The sequence below is a fragment of the Agelaius tricolor genome, unplaced genomic scaffold, assembly GCF_023055355.1.
Source record: "Agelaius tricolor isolate 1412-34295 unplaced genomic scaffold, bAgeTri1.0.p SCAF_11, whole genome shotgun sequence".
Classification (NCBI taxonomy): Eukaryota; Metazoa; Chordata; class Aves; order Passeriformes; family Icteridae; genus Agelaius; species Agelaius tricolor.
The window spans coordinates 21,039,116-21,056,133 of NW_027269271.1; the positions used below are offsets into that span (position 1 = coordinate 21,039,116).

General features: G+C 47.0%; 1 protein-coding gene across 3 annotated transcripts in view; it reads left to right on the plus strand.

Moving 5' to 3' along the window:
• Positions 1-12,155: 12,155 nt before the first annotated feature.
• RNF220 (ring finger protein 220) overlaps positions 12,156-17,018 on the plus strand; it is a 210,267-nt gene continuing 205,404 nt past the window's right edge. Inside the window, exon 1 of one of the 3 annotated variants that reach the window (XM_071436576.1) lies at positions 12,156-12,806. In XM_071436576.1, coding sequence (XP_071292677.1) covers positions 12,182-12,806 — 625 coding nt within the window. In that variant the 5' untranslated portion in view covers positions 12,156-12,181. The remainder of the gene's footprint in view (positions 12,807-17,018) is intronic. The other 2 variants (XM_071436577.1, XM_071436578.1) reach the window with 2 other exon arrangements.

Below are 17,018 nucleotides of genomic sequence, written 5' to 3' on the forward strand. Positions count from 1 at the left end.
GCTGCCTTAAAAGCTCACTAGATCTGTCCTGCTCAGGTTTGCTTGCCTGGCTAAAAGGGGAGGTGGGTATTTTTTCCCATCCTCTGCTGAATTGGGCTTCCCCGCTGAACTGGGAAGGGAGGAGGAGGACGAGTCTGGAGCCACAGGTCCAGGCTGTGGAGGTAGTGCTCCCCTGCCCCAGGCTATGCAGCTTGTTTGGGCCCCAAAACCAAACCCAACATTTTTCCTGCATTACAGTCACCTCAAACACAAATAAATAAGAAGATCGAAGTGTTGCTCACCCCGTGCACTTTCCATGGGCCAGAGCAGGAGCCACCACTCTGAACTGCTCTTGGACATGCAGCTTCCCCTGGCTTCTGTGGCACAGTTCAATAGCTCTGCCTTAGTTTTGCTTGATCCCATTAATGATAAAAGTGACAAACACATATGCGTTGCCTTTATAGCTATTTCACGCTTTGACATGATCCCGGGCAAGTTACCTACGCTGTCAGCGTGATGGATGGTGCACAGAAGGGGGGTTGGACAGGTGTAGCTCTTCTCACTGGGAAATATTTTTCCACACCATTAGCCTGTGGAACTCCTAGCAACAGGATATTGCTCAGAGAGGGATTTTAAAATGCCCTGGAAAAAGGAGTGGATGCTTGTACAGAAAACAAGTGTCCAGTGCTGTAATCAAATTTTAGAAACAGTTGATAGAAAATGGTGTCGCTGCATGCATGTGCTCAAATCACACACTCTGTGGCTACCAGAGTTTTGGAGAGAACTTTCCTTGGGAGCCCACATCCCAGAAGTGCCTCTTTTAGGGCTCTAGCTGTGTTAGGCTTCAGCTGTAGAAACGATAATGTGGTTGATGTTCACATCAGAGCAGTCTTCCTAAAACACTTGATTCAGTTACTTGTCTGACATCTGCCATCCAGTATACAACCTCTTTTTTGGAGAAGGAATTTTCCAAGGGGAAGGTTGTATAAGAAATGATACTGCAGGACAATGATATATAAAGAATACATAGTACTTGTTTGCAAAATCCCAGGCATGGTCTCCATTCTGCTGTAGATATTTGGTGATGAGCAATGTTTAAAATTATATTGGCATCTTGCAACGTGGTATGAAAAGCAAAACCAAGAGGTTCTTCTATGTTAGTCAGCAGACTTTGGAAGAGATCTAGGTGATGGGGATAACAGTGATGCTGATAATGACAATGGTGATGATGATGATGATTAACAAGAAGAAAATTAGTTCATCTCTCAGCCATTGAAAATTTTTGTAGGCTGAAGAAAATTTTCTTACTACTAGTCATATGAGTCAACAAGTCATTTAAAAGACTCTTTTCTCATTCTGGGAAGACTAGTCACTGAGAGTGTGCCAGCTCTAAATTTCAGTTTTCTGGCAGATAGATAGGATGATTTCAGCCCTGCCTCTGCCAGATTCTTCCTATGAAGAGAGAGGGCTCTGGCAGAGGGCAGCCACAGATGGCTCAGAAGATGAAGAGATCCCATATTAGCTCTCCTGAGCTCTGGGACAATCCTTACACCAACCACTAGAGTAAAGCCCAGATCAGCTGCTAAGACCAGAATAATGCTCCCAAACTCATAGGTCAATCTTCATCTCAGATGTCCTGGCTTATAGCATCAGAGCGAGACACGGCTAAGTGCAGAGCCTCCAAGCTCCTGTCCTCCTGGAGTGTAGCCACCAGCTAGGGATGCTTAAACCCGAGCCGCAGCTCTGACAAAACCAGGGGATAAAATCATTTGGACAGCAGGGACTTGTGGCACGGCAGCCCCGGCCAGCACCTCCTGCCCGGCGTGGCCGCTGTGGCGGCGGCCAGGGCAGGGCGGCGGTGGCAGCTGAGACGCGCTGGCTGTAGCCAGCAGAGGGCATGGACATTACACACGGCAGCAGCCACCCACACCCCGCCGGGAGCGACTGCCGCCTCCGAGACTCATTGCGAGAAAAAGTTTGGCTTTAATTAGTTAAGTAATTCGTTTGCCATCTCTCCACCTTCCACCCGTTCTGCAGATGAAGGGAGGCAAGGAATGGTTTGGGTCTGGCTGCAGGTGGTGATGGTGCCAGGGACTTCAGGACGTGGTTCCATAACTGGAGAATTTCAGCACTTTTTTGGAGTGTCACTTTTTGGGGGACCAAATAGGGCACACAGCAGGGCAGGTCCCAACAAACGCAACTCCCTGTCACAGGACCCCGGTGTGCTGCAGGTACACCTGCAACACAGCCTGCCCCTTGCTCTCCGCAGTTGCTGCTGCAGCTTATCACATTTCCCAATCTCATTTTATGCAATAGCAGCTAGAGGAGATAATGATGGGTGAGGGGGTGCCTTGTTTTAAGAATGCACATTGGTACTGTAAGAATAGAGCAGACTTTCAGTCAAGGCACTGCTCATGGTGGAATTTACATGTGTACTTGACTTTATGTATTATTAGTAATCCTGTTGAAATCTGTATGTATAAAGTTGAGTGCATCCAATCAACCCTGTAGGTTCAGGATTGTATATATTAATTTAGACTTCAGTATTTAGAGCAGTGTTGGAAATGGGAAGGGACAGCACTATGATAGCGTGTAACAATCTCAAATTTTGTTTTAATATTAAGTGAAAAAAAACCCCACAACTGGAGGTGTGCCCGATTACTTAGAGATGAGCAATACAGTAAAAGTTAAATCAGATGTTCAAAGTTATTTTAAGGTCCAAATAATCAGTGTAGCATATATATTTCAGTGGAAAATTTTCCTATGGGCCTCTGTGCATATCACAGCTCCATAGTGGTGCAGGAGTCCATGTTTATGGATCCATTTTCAGGATCAAAATCCTCATTAGTAATACAGATTAATGGTAATTACAAATATAAATAACTTGAGTGTATCTTCTTATTTTCCTCTGAAGACATTGCTCACAGAAGCTAGCTAAATGCCAGATTTGTTCCCTGAATCCAAGCTGTATTAAGTTTGTGTGTGATGATGCAGTAACATAAAGTTAAATAAAGCTGCCTTTTTTTTTTTCCAAGCCTCAAAACACGGAGCTTGGTTCTCAGCTAGCATAAATTGGACACTGGCGCAGGATTCAGATCCCTTTTTCCATACTAAGAAACTGAAAGAGTAAAAAGAATTGCTTTTTGGCTAAGAACAAAAGAAAGAAGTTTAAATCTGAGGGATCATTTTTCATGATGTTGTAAGTACTGAAAATACAGCTTTATAATAAGAGCACTTTCTTTCCCCTGGAATTCTGTAATTTTGATGGTGAAGCTGTAGCACAAGCTGGGCTGTGACTGAATGTTTTCTCCAGGATCCCTGGGAGATAAGGGATGGTTTTTAATGTGGCTTCCTGAAGTGTGTCAAACTCTGATGTTATTTAAAATGTGGCTCATCTACACTACCCTGTGGAATAGTTACTGAAGTCCTGAACTGTTGATGCTTTTGGTGAGAAGCATGCTGCAGGATGAGTGCCTTGGAAATGTGTGTGGCGCCAAATAATTCAGGGTCCCCAGACAAAATGGCAGGACTCAGGTGTCAAGACGTGTCGAGACATTTCTCTATGCACAGTCTGTGGGGTATCTGTTTCCAGAGAGGTGTTTGAAATCATCAGTGCAAAAACATTGTAACTTTGGTCAGTCAGAGGGTAACTACAAGGTGTTGTTGATTAGCAAAATACGTGTACAATAATGTTTGCTCCAATTTGTGAGAGATTTTTACCTGGACTATCCAAATGCCAGATTTTACACAAAGTAGAAAAGGAGTCTGAGCCCACGTTTACCATTGTGCTGTGGCTGATCCATGGGAGAAGGCAGTGCTTGCTGCCTGCTTTGCCATCCTCCTTGCTCTTGCACATGGTGTGCAGGAAAGCAGCAGTGGAGCAGATGCCTTGAAGGGAAGATGCCTCTTTTTGGTGGGTATTGTCAGCCTCCGAGTGGCTGAGCTGCAGGCAAGAGCAGGGAGCAGGGCTTCTGGTGGTTGTGTCAAGAAAGTACATGAAGCTCCTTCACCCAGGTGCTTTTTTCCTGCATTCAGAAGCTTGAAATGCACATTGTTTTATTTTGAAATTTAAGTGTGAAAATAAGGAAGTTGTTTATTGTTATTATTGTTATTAACATTTCCAAAGATTTTATCATTCAAAAGTCATGCAAGCCCTGTGTATTACACTCTGAAATGCTGCAGGAAGGATGGGTGAGTTTCAGCGCAGCAAGAAGCAAACCATCACGATCTGCACTCAGTTAAGGCCTGAGGACACGCTTTGTGTTGTGCCTGTGGACATTTTTATGGGGCTGGTACATTCAGTGATCCCGGAGTAACAGGTAAAGCCAGCCCATATACTTTAGCGATGAGTCACTGCTTACACAAAAGTTGTTGGATGACAGAAGCATGTGATCCCTCTTGCTGTCATACACAGAATACAGCCCAAGTGGTTGATGATGCTGACGGAGAGGACTTCTTTTTTCAGTGTATGTCACATAGCACAATTGTATTTTGAGAATGCCAGTGCAGAGTTAGAGAAGAGCCATAAAATGCTGCCCATACTATTTTTAAGAACAACTTGGAATTATTTAGCAGCTGAAGAAAAAACACAAAGCATTTTGCTCTTGAGCAAAACAAATAAGTCTGTTGGATCAATGTTTGGTGTACTTCACAAGAAACAACGAGACAAGTGTTTCTTTTGAGTCTCCATCTAAAACTGGCTCTTCCCTTTCCTATGACAGGCAGTTTTTGCTCGGGACACTCCTAGGATTGGCAGGGAAGTTGCCTGTGGCCGAGGTGGAGGGTGTGTGCAGAAGGGTTTGTGCAGAGCTGCGACGTGCATCCAGGAAACATTAAAATAGCAGTGTGAGTGCCGTGCCTGCGTGCCGCAGTTGGGAAGCACTGGGAGTGTTAAGTCCCTAATTTGCTCTCTGGCTCTGCTGTGGCTGTCTAAGGCAAGTTTGGGGATGATGCCTACCCCTGGAAATCATGCCCATCCCATGCCAGGAGATGCCGCAGGGTACGTGAGGGAAGGCTGCGTCCCCACGGGCATCCCGAGGGGAGTCGGGTGCCTCAGGGCCGGAAGGGTACGGGGCTGCCCCGAAGCGGGGAAGCTGCCGCCCGGGGGGCCCAGCAGCATCCCGCTGCAATTTGGGAGAGAGCTGCACGGTGGAAAATATGACCGATGCCAGGCGGGTGGGCGAAGCCAGCACGGCGGGGCTGGGAGGAGAAGCGGCGCCCCTGGGAGAGGAGCAGCCCCCGACGCCCCGTTTGGGCAACTCCGGGGACCACGGCTGGCGGGCAGCCGGCGGGTGGGCGCCGGTGCTGGACTGCATTTCCCATACTGCCCGAGTGCCCTAATGTATGCAGTGCTCAGCCCGGCTCCGTGTGTGTGAGAGTGAATGTGTGCGTGTGTGTGTGTGCGCGCGTGTGTGCGTGTGTGTGTGCGGCGGGAGCCCCTCGGAGAGTGGAGGCTCATTCACTGATGAGAGCCGGCACTGAGAGGCAGCACTGCTCCTTCCCTCGCACCCCCGCCGCCTCCCGCGCTGCTACATGCGAGCGGCGGGCGGGCAGCGGGGCCAGCACGCCCGGGACTGCCCCGCTCCCCGCACGCCGCCAGCTCCGCGCAGCGCCCGCCGCCAGCCGCACCGTGAGTACCGGCCCCCGCGCCCGCCGGCCACACGCAAACTTTGCAGGGCAAGTTTCAACCCCCCCCTCCTGCCTCTATCCCAGCCCCCGCGCCCTTTCCCTCTTCCTCCTTCTCCCTCCCCAGCGCCGGGGAAGCCGGGCAGCTCGGCGGCGGCAGGGAGCCGCGCCGGCCGCGGGGAGGGCCGGGTGGGTGGGGATCGGCATGGTAATGCCGAGGGGAAAGGCCGATAAAAGGGGGCCCCCCCCGCACCCTCGCCGAGCCCCGAGCTGCCCGGATCCTCCCCCCCCGGTGGCTTTCCGAGGGGGACCGGTAGCCACCAGGGGGATCAGGTGCCGGGGACCGCCGCGGCAGCCGGGCTGGGGACCGCGCACGGCGAGGGGGAGCCCGGCCGGACCCGGAGTCCGGCACAGATCCCTCGCTCCCAAATAGATAGCATTTTTTAAACTCTTTTTTTTTTTTTTTCTTTCCCTTTTCTTTTTTCTTCCGTGTCTTTCGGTGGGGCAAGCCGGGCAGTTATTTCCTCGCTTCCCTCCGCTGCTCCCGGCGCTCGCTCTCTCCGCGGTCGCTCTGGGCAGCGACAATTTCATTTCACAGCAGCTGCAAAACAAAAACTTTTTTCAAAGGAAATAAACAGATCCACGCACCCACCCAGGGGTTTGTTGGTTTGGGATTTTTTTTTGTTTGTTTGTTTGTGGGGTTTTTTTTCCCTTTAAAATATACAAACTTAGTATTTTATTTTGTAATAAAAGTATCGGAGAGAAAAAAAATACAAAATACAAAACCCAACCAAAACCCAAAACACCCGCCAGGGTTTCTGTGCGTTCAAGCAACACTGCCCAAACAGTCATTTTATTTACTGCGAAGCTTTCATTTTTGCGATCGCGCAGTCCCCGGGTGAACTTTACTTTTAAGCCGTCCCCAAAATGTGCGATCCCCGCTCAAAGACCGATAATTTTTTTTTTTTTTTTTTGACCACTCGTTGTTAAGTCGCACTTAGCTTAATTTTGGACGCGGCTGAAGTTTGTCCAACATCCTCGCCCCTCTTCGGGTCCTTCATCTCTAAAAGATTGCCGCCCTTGCCCCTGGCTGCTTCCAGGTAGGAACCAAGTGCCTGGATCTCACATGCGGTGTTGTTCTGGTTTTATTATTGCAGATAAAACAAAGGTAGAGAGGCGGTTTAAATTGGCAGCGTTATTCAACGAATGAGCTAAAATTACTCCACATATGAATGGCGTAGCTTGGAAAGCCAGAAGAGGTGAAAGGAATTATCCCTGTTTTTGCTTTAGGTTCTTTAGAAAACTTTCTGGATCATCCAGCGATGCGATCGAGAAATCGCAGGATTTTCTTTCTTTTAACCAACAACCCCAGCTCTAGACCAGGGAAGTCTGTAAATAGGTTGGATGCATGGAAAATAATTCTTCACCTTCAGATCTAAATACATAAAAACCATCTGGTTGACCACAATGAAATCATTAGGAACTGTCTACTTAAAGAGTTGTATTGAATGCTTATCCTTCCACACAGGAAATGTGTATGGTAAGTGATTGTTGCAATAAATCCAAACAACTCTGGGCATCTTCGCGTTTGATGATCTTTGTAACTCGGGTTTTAAAAAGGAAGAAAAAGTGGAGGGGTGGAAAGGCGACTTAAGGGGCTGTACGGACCGGGCTGGCGGTGCCCCCTCCCGCTGCCCTCCCCGGGAGTGAATAATTCCCGAGGCGGCAGGAGAGGAGCGGCCCCGGCTGCGTCCCGATCGCCGCTTCCCGGCGGGACCCGCGGGGCGGGCGGGAGCAAGCCGAGCCAAGCCGAACCGGGCCGGGCCCTCAGCCCCGGCCCCGCAAACACCTGTTTAATGCGCCGGCGGGGAGCGCGGAGCGGCGGGGCTTGGCGATGTTGGTAGGCTCCAGCGCGGGGCTCACCCCCGACGGATTTTATTTTATTTGGGTTTATTGAAAAATCTGCTCGGGCGGGAGAGAAAACCCGGGGGCGGCGGGCGGGTGCCAGCCCGCTTGGCGCCCGCGGGGGGCGTGAGGGGCCGTGAGGGGCCGGGGCGCGCCCGCCGCCCGCGCTGCCCGCCGGAGCGGGGCTGCCCCGGAGCGACGCCGCCCGCGGGTTTCGTTCGGATTTCGCCACGTCGGGAGCGGGGCCGGGAATGCGGGCCGGGGGTGAAGCGGCAGCAGACCCACGGGTAGGCTGTGGGTTGGGATTTTTTTTCCTTCTTTCTGTGTTTTCCTCTTCCCCAACCCCCGGCGCTTCCTCCCTCCGCGGGAGCGCCCTCCAGGCCCGGGGGCTTTTCCCCGCGTTTTTGTTTTTGTTTTGTTTTGGTTTTTTTTCCTAAAAAAATTAAAATAAAAAGAGGTTTAATTTTTTTTTTCTCTGTAATTTTTGAAGAAGAAGTTTACAGCGAAACAGAAGCGGGGCGCAGTCCAGGGCCGGGACCGGGACCGGGACCGGGACCGGGACCGGGACCGGGACCGGGGCCGCTCCGCCCGGCCCCGCCGCCGCCTCCTCCGCTCACAGCGCTCCTAATTTCTTTCCTTTCCCCCTTAAACCGGTTTCCACGGCAGCTGTCCGTGTGTGCGGCTGCAGTTGGCATATTTCACGCGTTGGAAAAAAAAATTAACTGTTTTTCCTTTGTATCTTAATCCAGTGATGAGAGCTCTCCTTTGTTGGCTTTCTAGCTTGCATTTATTTTATTTATTATAAGGAAATCCAGTTTGGTTCAAATATATAATCCATTTGAGCACTTAAATCCCCAAACAGCTGGCATTATTTTGTTTTATAATCTTTGGCTTTTCTGCGCAGAGCATATTTCTAAATTCCTACTTGACATTTATGGGGAAAAACTTTTTAATGTAAATGGATACTGGGATTTTTTTTTTCCTGGGTATTTCCTAATTTACATGCATCATCAATTTTCCTGGATTTCCTAATGTTTTAATCTTTTTCCCCTCCTCTATAGCTTGTTAATTAATTTTTTTTTCCGCAAGAAAACTTTTCTTTTTTTTTTTTTTCCTGGAGGGAGAAAGACGTTAATTTGCCCCATTACTTTAATCTCTGGCATTTGGAAATGGTTGAGAGACCACAAAAATGCAACCTGTTGTAGAAACCAGAGTGGTGTGTTTTATTTATTTTAATCGATAGCAGAGAGGTGATTTAGTAATAGGAACTCTGAGTAACATTTAGTAAAAGATTTGCAGATCTGGTGGCTGTGTACGGGCTGTGCATGTGCTTGCATATGAGCGCGTTTCTTTGCAGGCTGATTAGCAAGTGGGTTTTACACTTACAACCAGTGGTCACTGCTGTTTTCTCCACTTGGTGGGTGTTTGTGATGCCTGATAAATGCAGCTCTGTCATGGCTTCTCCTACTTTTATCAGACTTTCCTTTTAACTTATGCAGCACCATGCTACAACCTTTGTAAGCAGAGGATTCAAAACTAAGCCAGAGAGAACTGATTACTACTTGTTTCTTGGTGAGAGGTTTTTTTTTAGTGGTTCAGAGCTAAAGGCTCTTGATACAATTTGCCTGGGTCGTGGTGTGTTTAGCCTCGTTATTAGGAACATACACGATTACACAGGTAATTTGTGTACACCTCAAACAGGGTAGCTCTAACAGCCAATAAGTATGCAATAAGTATGCATATAAGTAACCATAAAAAAAAAAAAACCTAAAAAATCAAAGTTAGTTTTCAGTATGTCCATCTAACCTTCATACTTGGTAGACAGTTTATATAGCTTCCTAGATTGATCTCCACCCTCCCTCCCTCTACTCCTTGTTTAGTTAATTCAACAAAGACTTTTTGCAATCTGTTTGGAGTTTGTCTGATGCCGTGGAAAAGTAGCTGCTGATTTATTTGGTTGCTTTTCGATTTCTGTCTCTAGCCCGTCTTTTCTCCTCCTTTCAGCAGGGATGTCAGCTGTTATTACTTCCTATTGATCCCTTTGCAAAGTGAGAAGTGAACTAAAATTAATGTCAATTCCACTGCTCAGATCAATAGCTGGAGTTATTTTAATCTGGATTTGCGCGAGGTGCTAAATTAAAAAAAATCAGCATAGAGGCAGAAAAGTAGCAGCTCTTCACTCCACCTGTGCCCACTGCCTTCCCAGCACCCAAATGCTCCCTCCAGCTGATTACCCTGCAATCCATATTTTTTTTAATTAAGGAGGTCAGTTAGTTTTCTTATTTTTGGGTTCTGTATTTAAAGCTATGACATTTTGACATTAGGAGTGTATTAACAATAGATTTTCATAATGACTGGTCCGCCGCAGCCTAATCTGTCCTTGTTCCTGGGGGGTGGGGAGGTGCTGGGCGAGAAGGGAGCAGGAGAGAACGAAAAAGGAAGTGGGAGCTGAAAAAAAATTAAATTTGGCTGGCTGAGATATTGTAATGTGTTGATTTATTCCTGGTGTAATGAAGTTTGCAAACGAATAAACGGCCATAGTGATTCACAGTATCCTACAGGAGTGTCAAGTGTTGCGGCCAGATTACTAATTTATGAAATACATTTAACGTAATGGTGTGAAAGCACAAGTAAAAATAGAAAAGCAGGCAGAGGTGGTTGCCTTTTTTTTTCCTCCTGGAAATCTGTGTTTTTCTGTGATTGCTCAGTTTTGCTTCCATGTGAATGATTGTTTATTTCTGAGAACAGTGGCTTATTTGCATGCATCTCTTTGAATATATAATCGTGTGTGTGTGTATATATATATATATTTATTTATATTTACATGGTAATATAATCCCCCAAAAACTCTGAATTTGCCAGTGGCTGCAGTTTTCTGACCTCCAGATTTTGATCAGTCTCATGTGGAGCAGCAGAGCAAGTGTACCCAGGACTGCAGTGCTGACCAGGCTGCCCTTGGCATCACTCACTCTTCCTCTCCCCCTCGCTGTCTGTGGCAAGAACTCAACGAGAAAGTTATTTAAAATTTGGAAGAGAGCAAATCCGTTAATGCGAGATACATAATCTGGTAATTTAGCAATGATGTCTGTAAGGATGAGTGCCAAATGAGGAAGCAGAGAGATGATGTCCACTCATCTTCACAATTCATAACAGTCAGTGGAGCGGCTGGTACAGGATGGGAGAGAGGAAATGCTATCACTGAACTGCATTAAAGCCCCAGACTGGATTTCATACACTTTGTTAACCTAGGCTCCCTCATTCATGGAGTACAAAAGGCACTCCATTAGGGAGACACTCTTTCACTAAGTTTTATTTGAGATGTTTGACCCTCTGGATTTAAGAGGCACAATTTGTAACAGCTTTTTATTATTATATGATTTTTCTGGCCCTTTGAGCTCCAGCGGCTAGTATATTGTTTCAAAGTTACAGTCCTTGTATTTTAAGCTGGGTTGTGGGGCCTGAATGGCAGGCGGCGGAAGCTTAAAAGAAAAGGCATGAGATTGATTGGGGGAGAAAATAACAGCACAAAAAGGCACTGCGAACTGGGGGAGATAGAGAAAGAAGGATTTTCCCTTCTTTCACCCTGGGAGGGGGTTGTGGCTGGGTGGGTGGTTGCAGCCAACCTGGGAGGCTCAGCAAGATGCGAGGCAGAAATTTTGTTAACATTTTCCTCTAAATGTTAATGGCACATCCAGGGCAGTTTACAAATCTACTTAAGAGTGAGTGCATTAGGAACTAAAATTACTGATCCATCCTCTCTTGTCCCCGACCCGAAAGGCAGACGCTTGCAGAGATCAGATGGCAGAAGCACCCATTATGATTTTAAATATTGTCAGAGACGCCAGGCATTTTACTGGGGAAGTCTCTTCTCCTTTGCTCTCAGGCACCGCGTGTGCACGCGTGGATGTTCGTGTGTTACACAAATGCACTGGGACAGCCACATTCCTACATTCCAATGGTGTGCATACATATGTATGATGGTATCAAGTACCGTGTGTGCAAGCACACATCTACCCATATGTACTGTGAGAGTGAGAGAAAATACCTGTCAGCTATGTACGTCTCAAGCATCGTGTACAGTTCTAACCATGTGTGCTGTCTGATTTGGGTAACTGGGTACAATGGTTATTTTTATGTCGGTTCTACACCCACAACCCCCGAGCAAATAGCAGGGTGTGTGCATGTGGGGGTTTTCTTAAATTTATTGTGGTTATGTATACATGTCACTTGCCATATAGAATTCCACTTATAATTTGGAGTTACTATGTTAATTTTAGACTGAATATTTTTTATTAGTGCATTATTAAATCTGCACGTTATTATGTTTGGTTTGCCTTTTATTCATCTGCACTGGATGATACCCTTTAACCTGGAGGGCCAGGGCTGACTCCACTAGTGTGTGAAGTTGTCTATTGATTTTCTTGAATGAGAACAGTGGCGCATCTCCGGCCGGTGGCTTGTAACACATGTGGCCACTCTGCTGCTGGAGCATCCCGGAGAAATGAGTGCAGAAACCTAATTGGTTGTGTTTTCTTTCCCTTTCTGTTTCCTTGCAGTGTTCAAAGGGTGATGATGCTCCAGTAATTTTCCCCGCTCCATTCCTAGGCATCGCTTTGCTTTCCTTCCGGGGAAGATCGTTCTGCTTGTGATCCTGCTGAGGAAAGAGTCTCCGATGGACTTACACCGGGCAGCATTCAAGATGGAGAACTCACCCTATCTCCCCAACCCACTGGCCTCCCCAGCACTGATGGTTCTCGCCTCCACTGCCGAAGCCAGCCGCGATGCTTCCATTCCCTGCCAGCAGCCGAGGCCTTTTGGGGTCCCTGTGTCAGCAGATAAGGACGTGCACATTCCCTTTACCAATGGCTCATATACTTTTGCCTCCATGTATCACCGCCAAGGCGGGGTGCCGGGGGCATTTGCGAACCGTGACTTTCCTCCATCCTTGCTTCACCTTCACCCCCAGTTTGCACCCCCCAACCTGGACTGCACCCCGATCAGTATGTTGAACCACAGCGGCGTCGGGGCTTTCCGCCCCTTTGCATCCACTGAAGACCGGGAGAGCTACCAGTCAGCCTTTACGCCGGCCAAGCGCCTGAAAAACTGCCACGACACTGACTCACCCCATCTGCGCTTCTCGGACACTGATGGGAAGGAGTACGAGTTCGGCACCCAGCTCCCCTCCAGCTCCCCTGGCTCCCTCAAAGTTGATGATACAGGGAAGAAGATATTTGCTGTTTCTGGCCTCATTTCTGACCGTGAGACCTCATCCAGTCCTGAAGACCGAAGTGACAGATGTAAGTACCTCTGTTGACTTGGTGGCTCTTTAATTGTGCCTTGTTGAGATACGCAACAGGTGATTGCCCCACAGTGCTGTGAGACTTGCTGGAGGCTGAGGCAAAGCAGCCTTTCCTGCCTGCTGAGCTCAGCCATGCAATATTGCCTTGCTCTTTCAAAAGGATATTGACAGATTTTAAGGTGAAGTGCTCTTGAAGGAAACTCACCTTCCAGCACATAGCTGGAGAGGTGATATTGACCTTGCAGAAAGCTGTCCATGCACCAGTGTGAGGCTGTAGGTGCTGGTACATGTATATGTGTAAAGAGGGATGCAGCTGGAATGTGTAGCCAGGAACTTTCACAAATCTTGCAGCAAGCATGTGCTCCCTTCTTCTTCAGGTGTTTCTTTCTGACCTTTTCTTCATGCACACCATTTTTAGAGCAAACACATTACCGACCATCACAATTCATGTCTCAGCTTAGGACAAAAGTACCTTTTCCTCTGGTTAACTTTAGAATATTGTTGGCCACTGATCTCCTTCTTTAAGACAAATACAAATTGTTTTTACAATTCAGTAAGTTGTTGCATCATGTGCCTTCCCTGAGTGTTTCCCCCATTTTGGTGCCCATTGAAAGGTGATATGCCCTTTCGCAGGCCAGTTATTGGACTGAAGGAACCCAGTCCACTTGTTCATGACTGTAACTCCCTGTTCCCCCATCACTTTGTCCCTTGTGGAGTTGCCTACACAGAGGGGCAGAGCTGTCTTCATGAAGGGCAGGCTTCCAGGTTTGCAGAGCTGGGAGGTGACCTACGATGGGGAGTGGTCTGGGGTCAACAGAGCATGGTACCCCAAGGAAGAGCACTAACTTATGATTAGAGTTTTCCTGTAAACCCAGACATGTAATCAAGGAGTGAGTGGTTTGCTTTTCACATGGGCTCCTTTGTTCTGTTGAATTTTATTAATAGAAAACAATTTTATTATTGTTGTTGTTTTTATTATTACTTTTTTCTTTTAAACAAAAACCTGCTGCACCGTTGCTTCCTCTCCCTTTCAGATGTGATTTTTCTTCTCCCCTTTATGATACCAAGGAGAGTAATAGAGACATTGTGGCTCTCTCTCCCCTGTCGGCGCTGCTTCCTCAGGCTGTCTCCTTGAATTAGGCACTGTGCTAACTTACCGGCGCTAAAAGACATCTGCCTAAACCCAGCGTACCTTTTCAATAAAAGTCATCATAAAATCAACCTGCCTTTTAAATCCATCGCTCTTTGGTTTTGAAATATGCTGCAAGTATGTCTTTTATTGTCGGCGTTTGCGAGGGTAGGACAATTCCCACTGATGGCAGGAGCCGTGTATTTCTTGCAGTACCGGTGTGATCTCTTGTGTCTCTCCCCCTTCTCCTTCTGATCCACCCCCGACCGTGCTACTTTTTGTGCTGTGAGCTCCTTTCATTGTTCAGAATCTCCTCTCTCTCCTTTTGGGTCTGTAGGAAAAGTGGCTGTAGGTGGGAGCGTATGAGGATGTGTGGAAGCTGGTAATATAATTATCCGTGGGGGAGGCAGGTGAGATGGCAAGGCTTAGAGACATCTTTGTTGATGCTCTTTCCCTTATCGATATAACCTGGCTGGGAAAATGAAGCTTGCTCAAAAGAGTACTCCGAGAGATAGCAGCCGAGGAGAGGGTCCGCTGGCTAAATGAATTTAGAGCACATCAGCTGCTATGGATCTTGCTGGCAAAATCCTGTCAGATACCCCATTTAAAGAAGTAAATCTGTTAAATGAATTAGACCACATGGAGCACAGCTGCGGACAGACAGACGCATCCGCATCCATCGCCGTGCCTCGCCTTTGCCAAGAGCGTGTGCCGCACGCGGGGCCGCTCCTGCTGGGAGCAGACGGGGCTTTGCAGACACAGGCAGGTTGACACCGAGTGCCAGTGCTGCTGCCAGGGCCGTGGCAGGGGACTTGCCAGGGAGAGGAAGTGGAATAAAAACTTTGCAGGCAGCTTGGGAAACTTGGGCAGAAGTGGAAGGTGTTTTGTTGTATTGTTTTTGTTACCATGTTAAATTTCTTTAAGATGCTTTTCTGCACGGTAGAGCAGGGCAAATGCAACATCCCTGATACTTCATCAACATTAAAATTTTTCTGTAGCTACCAGGATGATGTATACTAAATACATCTGTTGGCTCTGTATTATATTCCCATCACATATAGATACTGCATGATGGAAACTTCGCTCCATTAAGACAGCGAGTTTATTTGGTGTGTGCATACACACGTATGGGTGTGTTTGCTGAAGGCTGAGAGCAAGTTGTGGAGCTTTTAGAGGATCCTAATGGTCTTTGATGCTGGCCATCAGAAAAGAGCAACTCCTGAAGTGATGAATTTGAGAGATCGCAGATTGCAGATAGAATGGTGATCCTCTTTTGCATTAGCATTTGCAGATACATTTTTGAAGCTTCTGTAGAAATGTGTACTTTAGGGGTTTGTTGTTTCCGAGGAGTTTTGTGGATTCCTTGTGTAACTGTTACACATAACGCTCTGTAAAAGCTGCCTACTGGTGCTCCTTATGGAGCAGGTAGGTGGCTGTAGCTTCAAGGTAAAAATGTAATTAGGCTTTTCTATGATTGCAAGGAAAAATTGTAAAATTTTCTTAGATCAGCAACACCTTCCCATGTCTAATGGGTGCTTTTCAGGTTTGCAGAGCTTCACTGTTTTGGTGTATTTTTCAGATTGCTGAAAGGGTTTTTGTTACATGGAAGCTGAATTACTATGATTGCCCTGTGTGGTCTTCTGTTCCACTGTACAGGAGCCTTTCTTGAATAGATCATTAAATATTTGTTTCACCTTGTAGCTTAAATGGTGATTTTCCAGACAAACTCCTTCTCCCACCCCCCTTTTTTTTCAAATAAAAATGTAATCACTGAGTTTTAATTTCCCTGAAAAATAGGTTTTTGCTTGGAAGGCTTTGCAAGAAAACAAGGATCAAAGTGAGACAATTGCACGTCAAAGAGTGTTTGGAAGGTGCTTATTTAGTCCTCTGCAGCATGGGAGGAAAGTCTCAGCCTGCTTTCACTAGTGGAAGAAATTCACAGAATTCAGTAAAATTATTTGTAATATGTTCCAGAGTATTCCAGATGGGCACCTGGCCCCATAAGAGATATGTTCATGCAGTAGAGGTTGCTCAGCCCTTTGCATAAACCTTCCCTTACTTTTAGAGCAGGATGGTGCTTGGACCCATAGCAGGCATCCCACAAAGGGACAACACCTTTGGGGTGCTTTCGGGTGGGACTGCACTCTCTGTTAATCAGCAAATTGGGCTGAGATGTCTGCATTTAGGTAAGTTGTCTCTTGCTGTAAAATGTGAGTATTCAGGACATCCAGAGGGATGGAGTATACAGGGAACATGTGGAAAAGTGGAGCCTTTCCAGGGATAAGCAGACTTACCTTGTACTGGATGGGCCCATTCCCTTAGGTGCTTACTGAGAAAAATAATGTCATTTGTTAGAGTTTAGGAGCTTCTTGTAAAGCATGTGTTAAAGGCACTGGAAGACATATTTTATGGGTTTGCTTTAATAAGCGTACAATAATTGAGATTCCTAGAAGGAGTGGAAATAAATGGCATGTTCCTTTCTGCAAAAGAGATCTATAGCCCTATTTTAAAATCAGAGGAAAAAAAGATTCCTGCTTTTTTACTTCTAATAAAACGTGTCTCAGTGTCCTTCAGTCATAGTACCCAGTTCCTGTGGCATTGCTTTCCCACAGAGTGGCAGGCAGAGGTCGGTGCCAAAGTGGGACCTCCTGGCAAAGGGCTGGACCTTGTCAGAGCAGAGACCTCTGCCATCCCTGCAGGGCAGCCCGTGCCCCCAGCCTCCCTGGGACCACAGAAGATGGTTTCCCATTACTGTCTGCTGCTTGGTCTCCATCACGTGCTGTCTGTGACTAGTGGTGTGAAGGTGATCTTCTACATCCTGGCCACTTATTCAGTTTCCATCCTCTGGCCAGAGTCTGGCTCTCCAAGTCTCAGTTTCCCTGCTTCTGCTGGTGGCCCTTGCACAGCTCCTGCTGTGCCCAGGACATGAACATTTGAGTTGGGAGCAGTCTGGGATCCTTGCTCATTCCTTGGGTCTGCTGAGGGTAGTAGGAGTGATTATATTAACATTATTTTGATTATTATTATTTTTTATAATCATATTTCACCTTGGACATTGTTTGTGCTGCAACTGATTTCTTG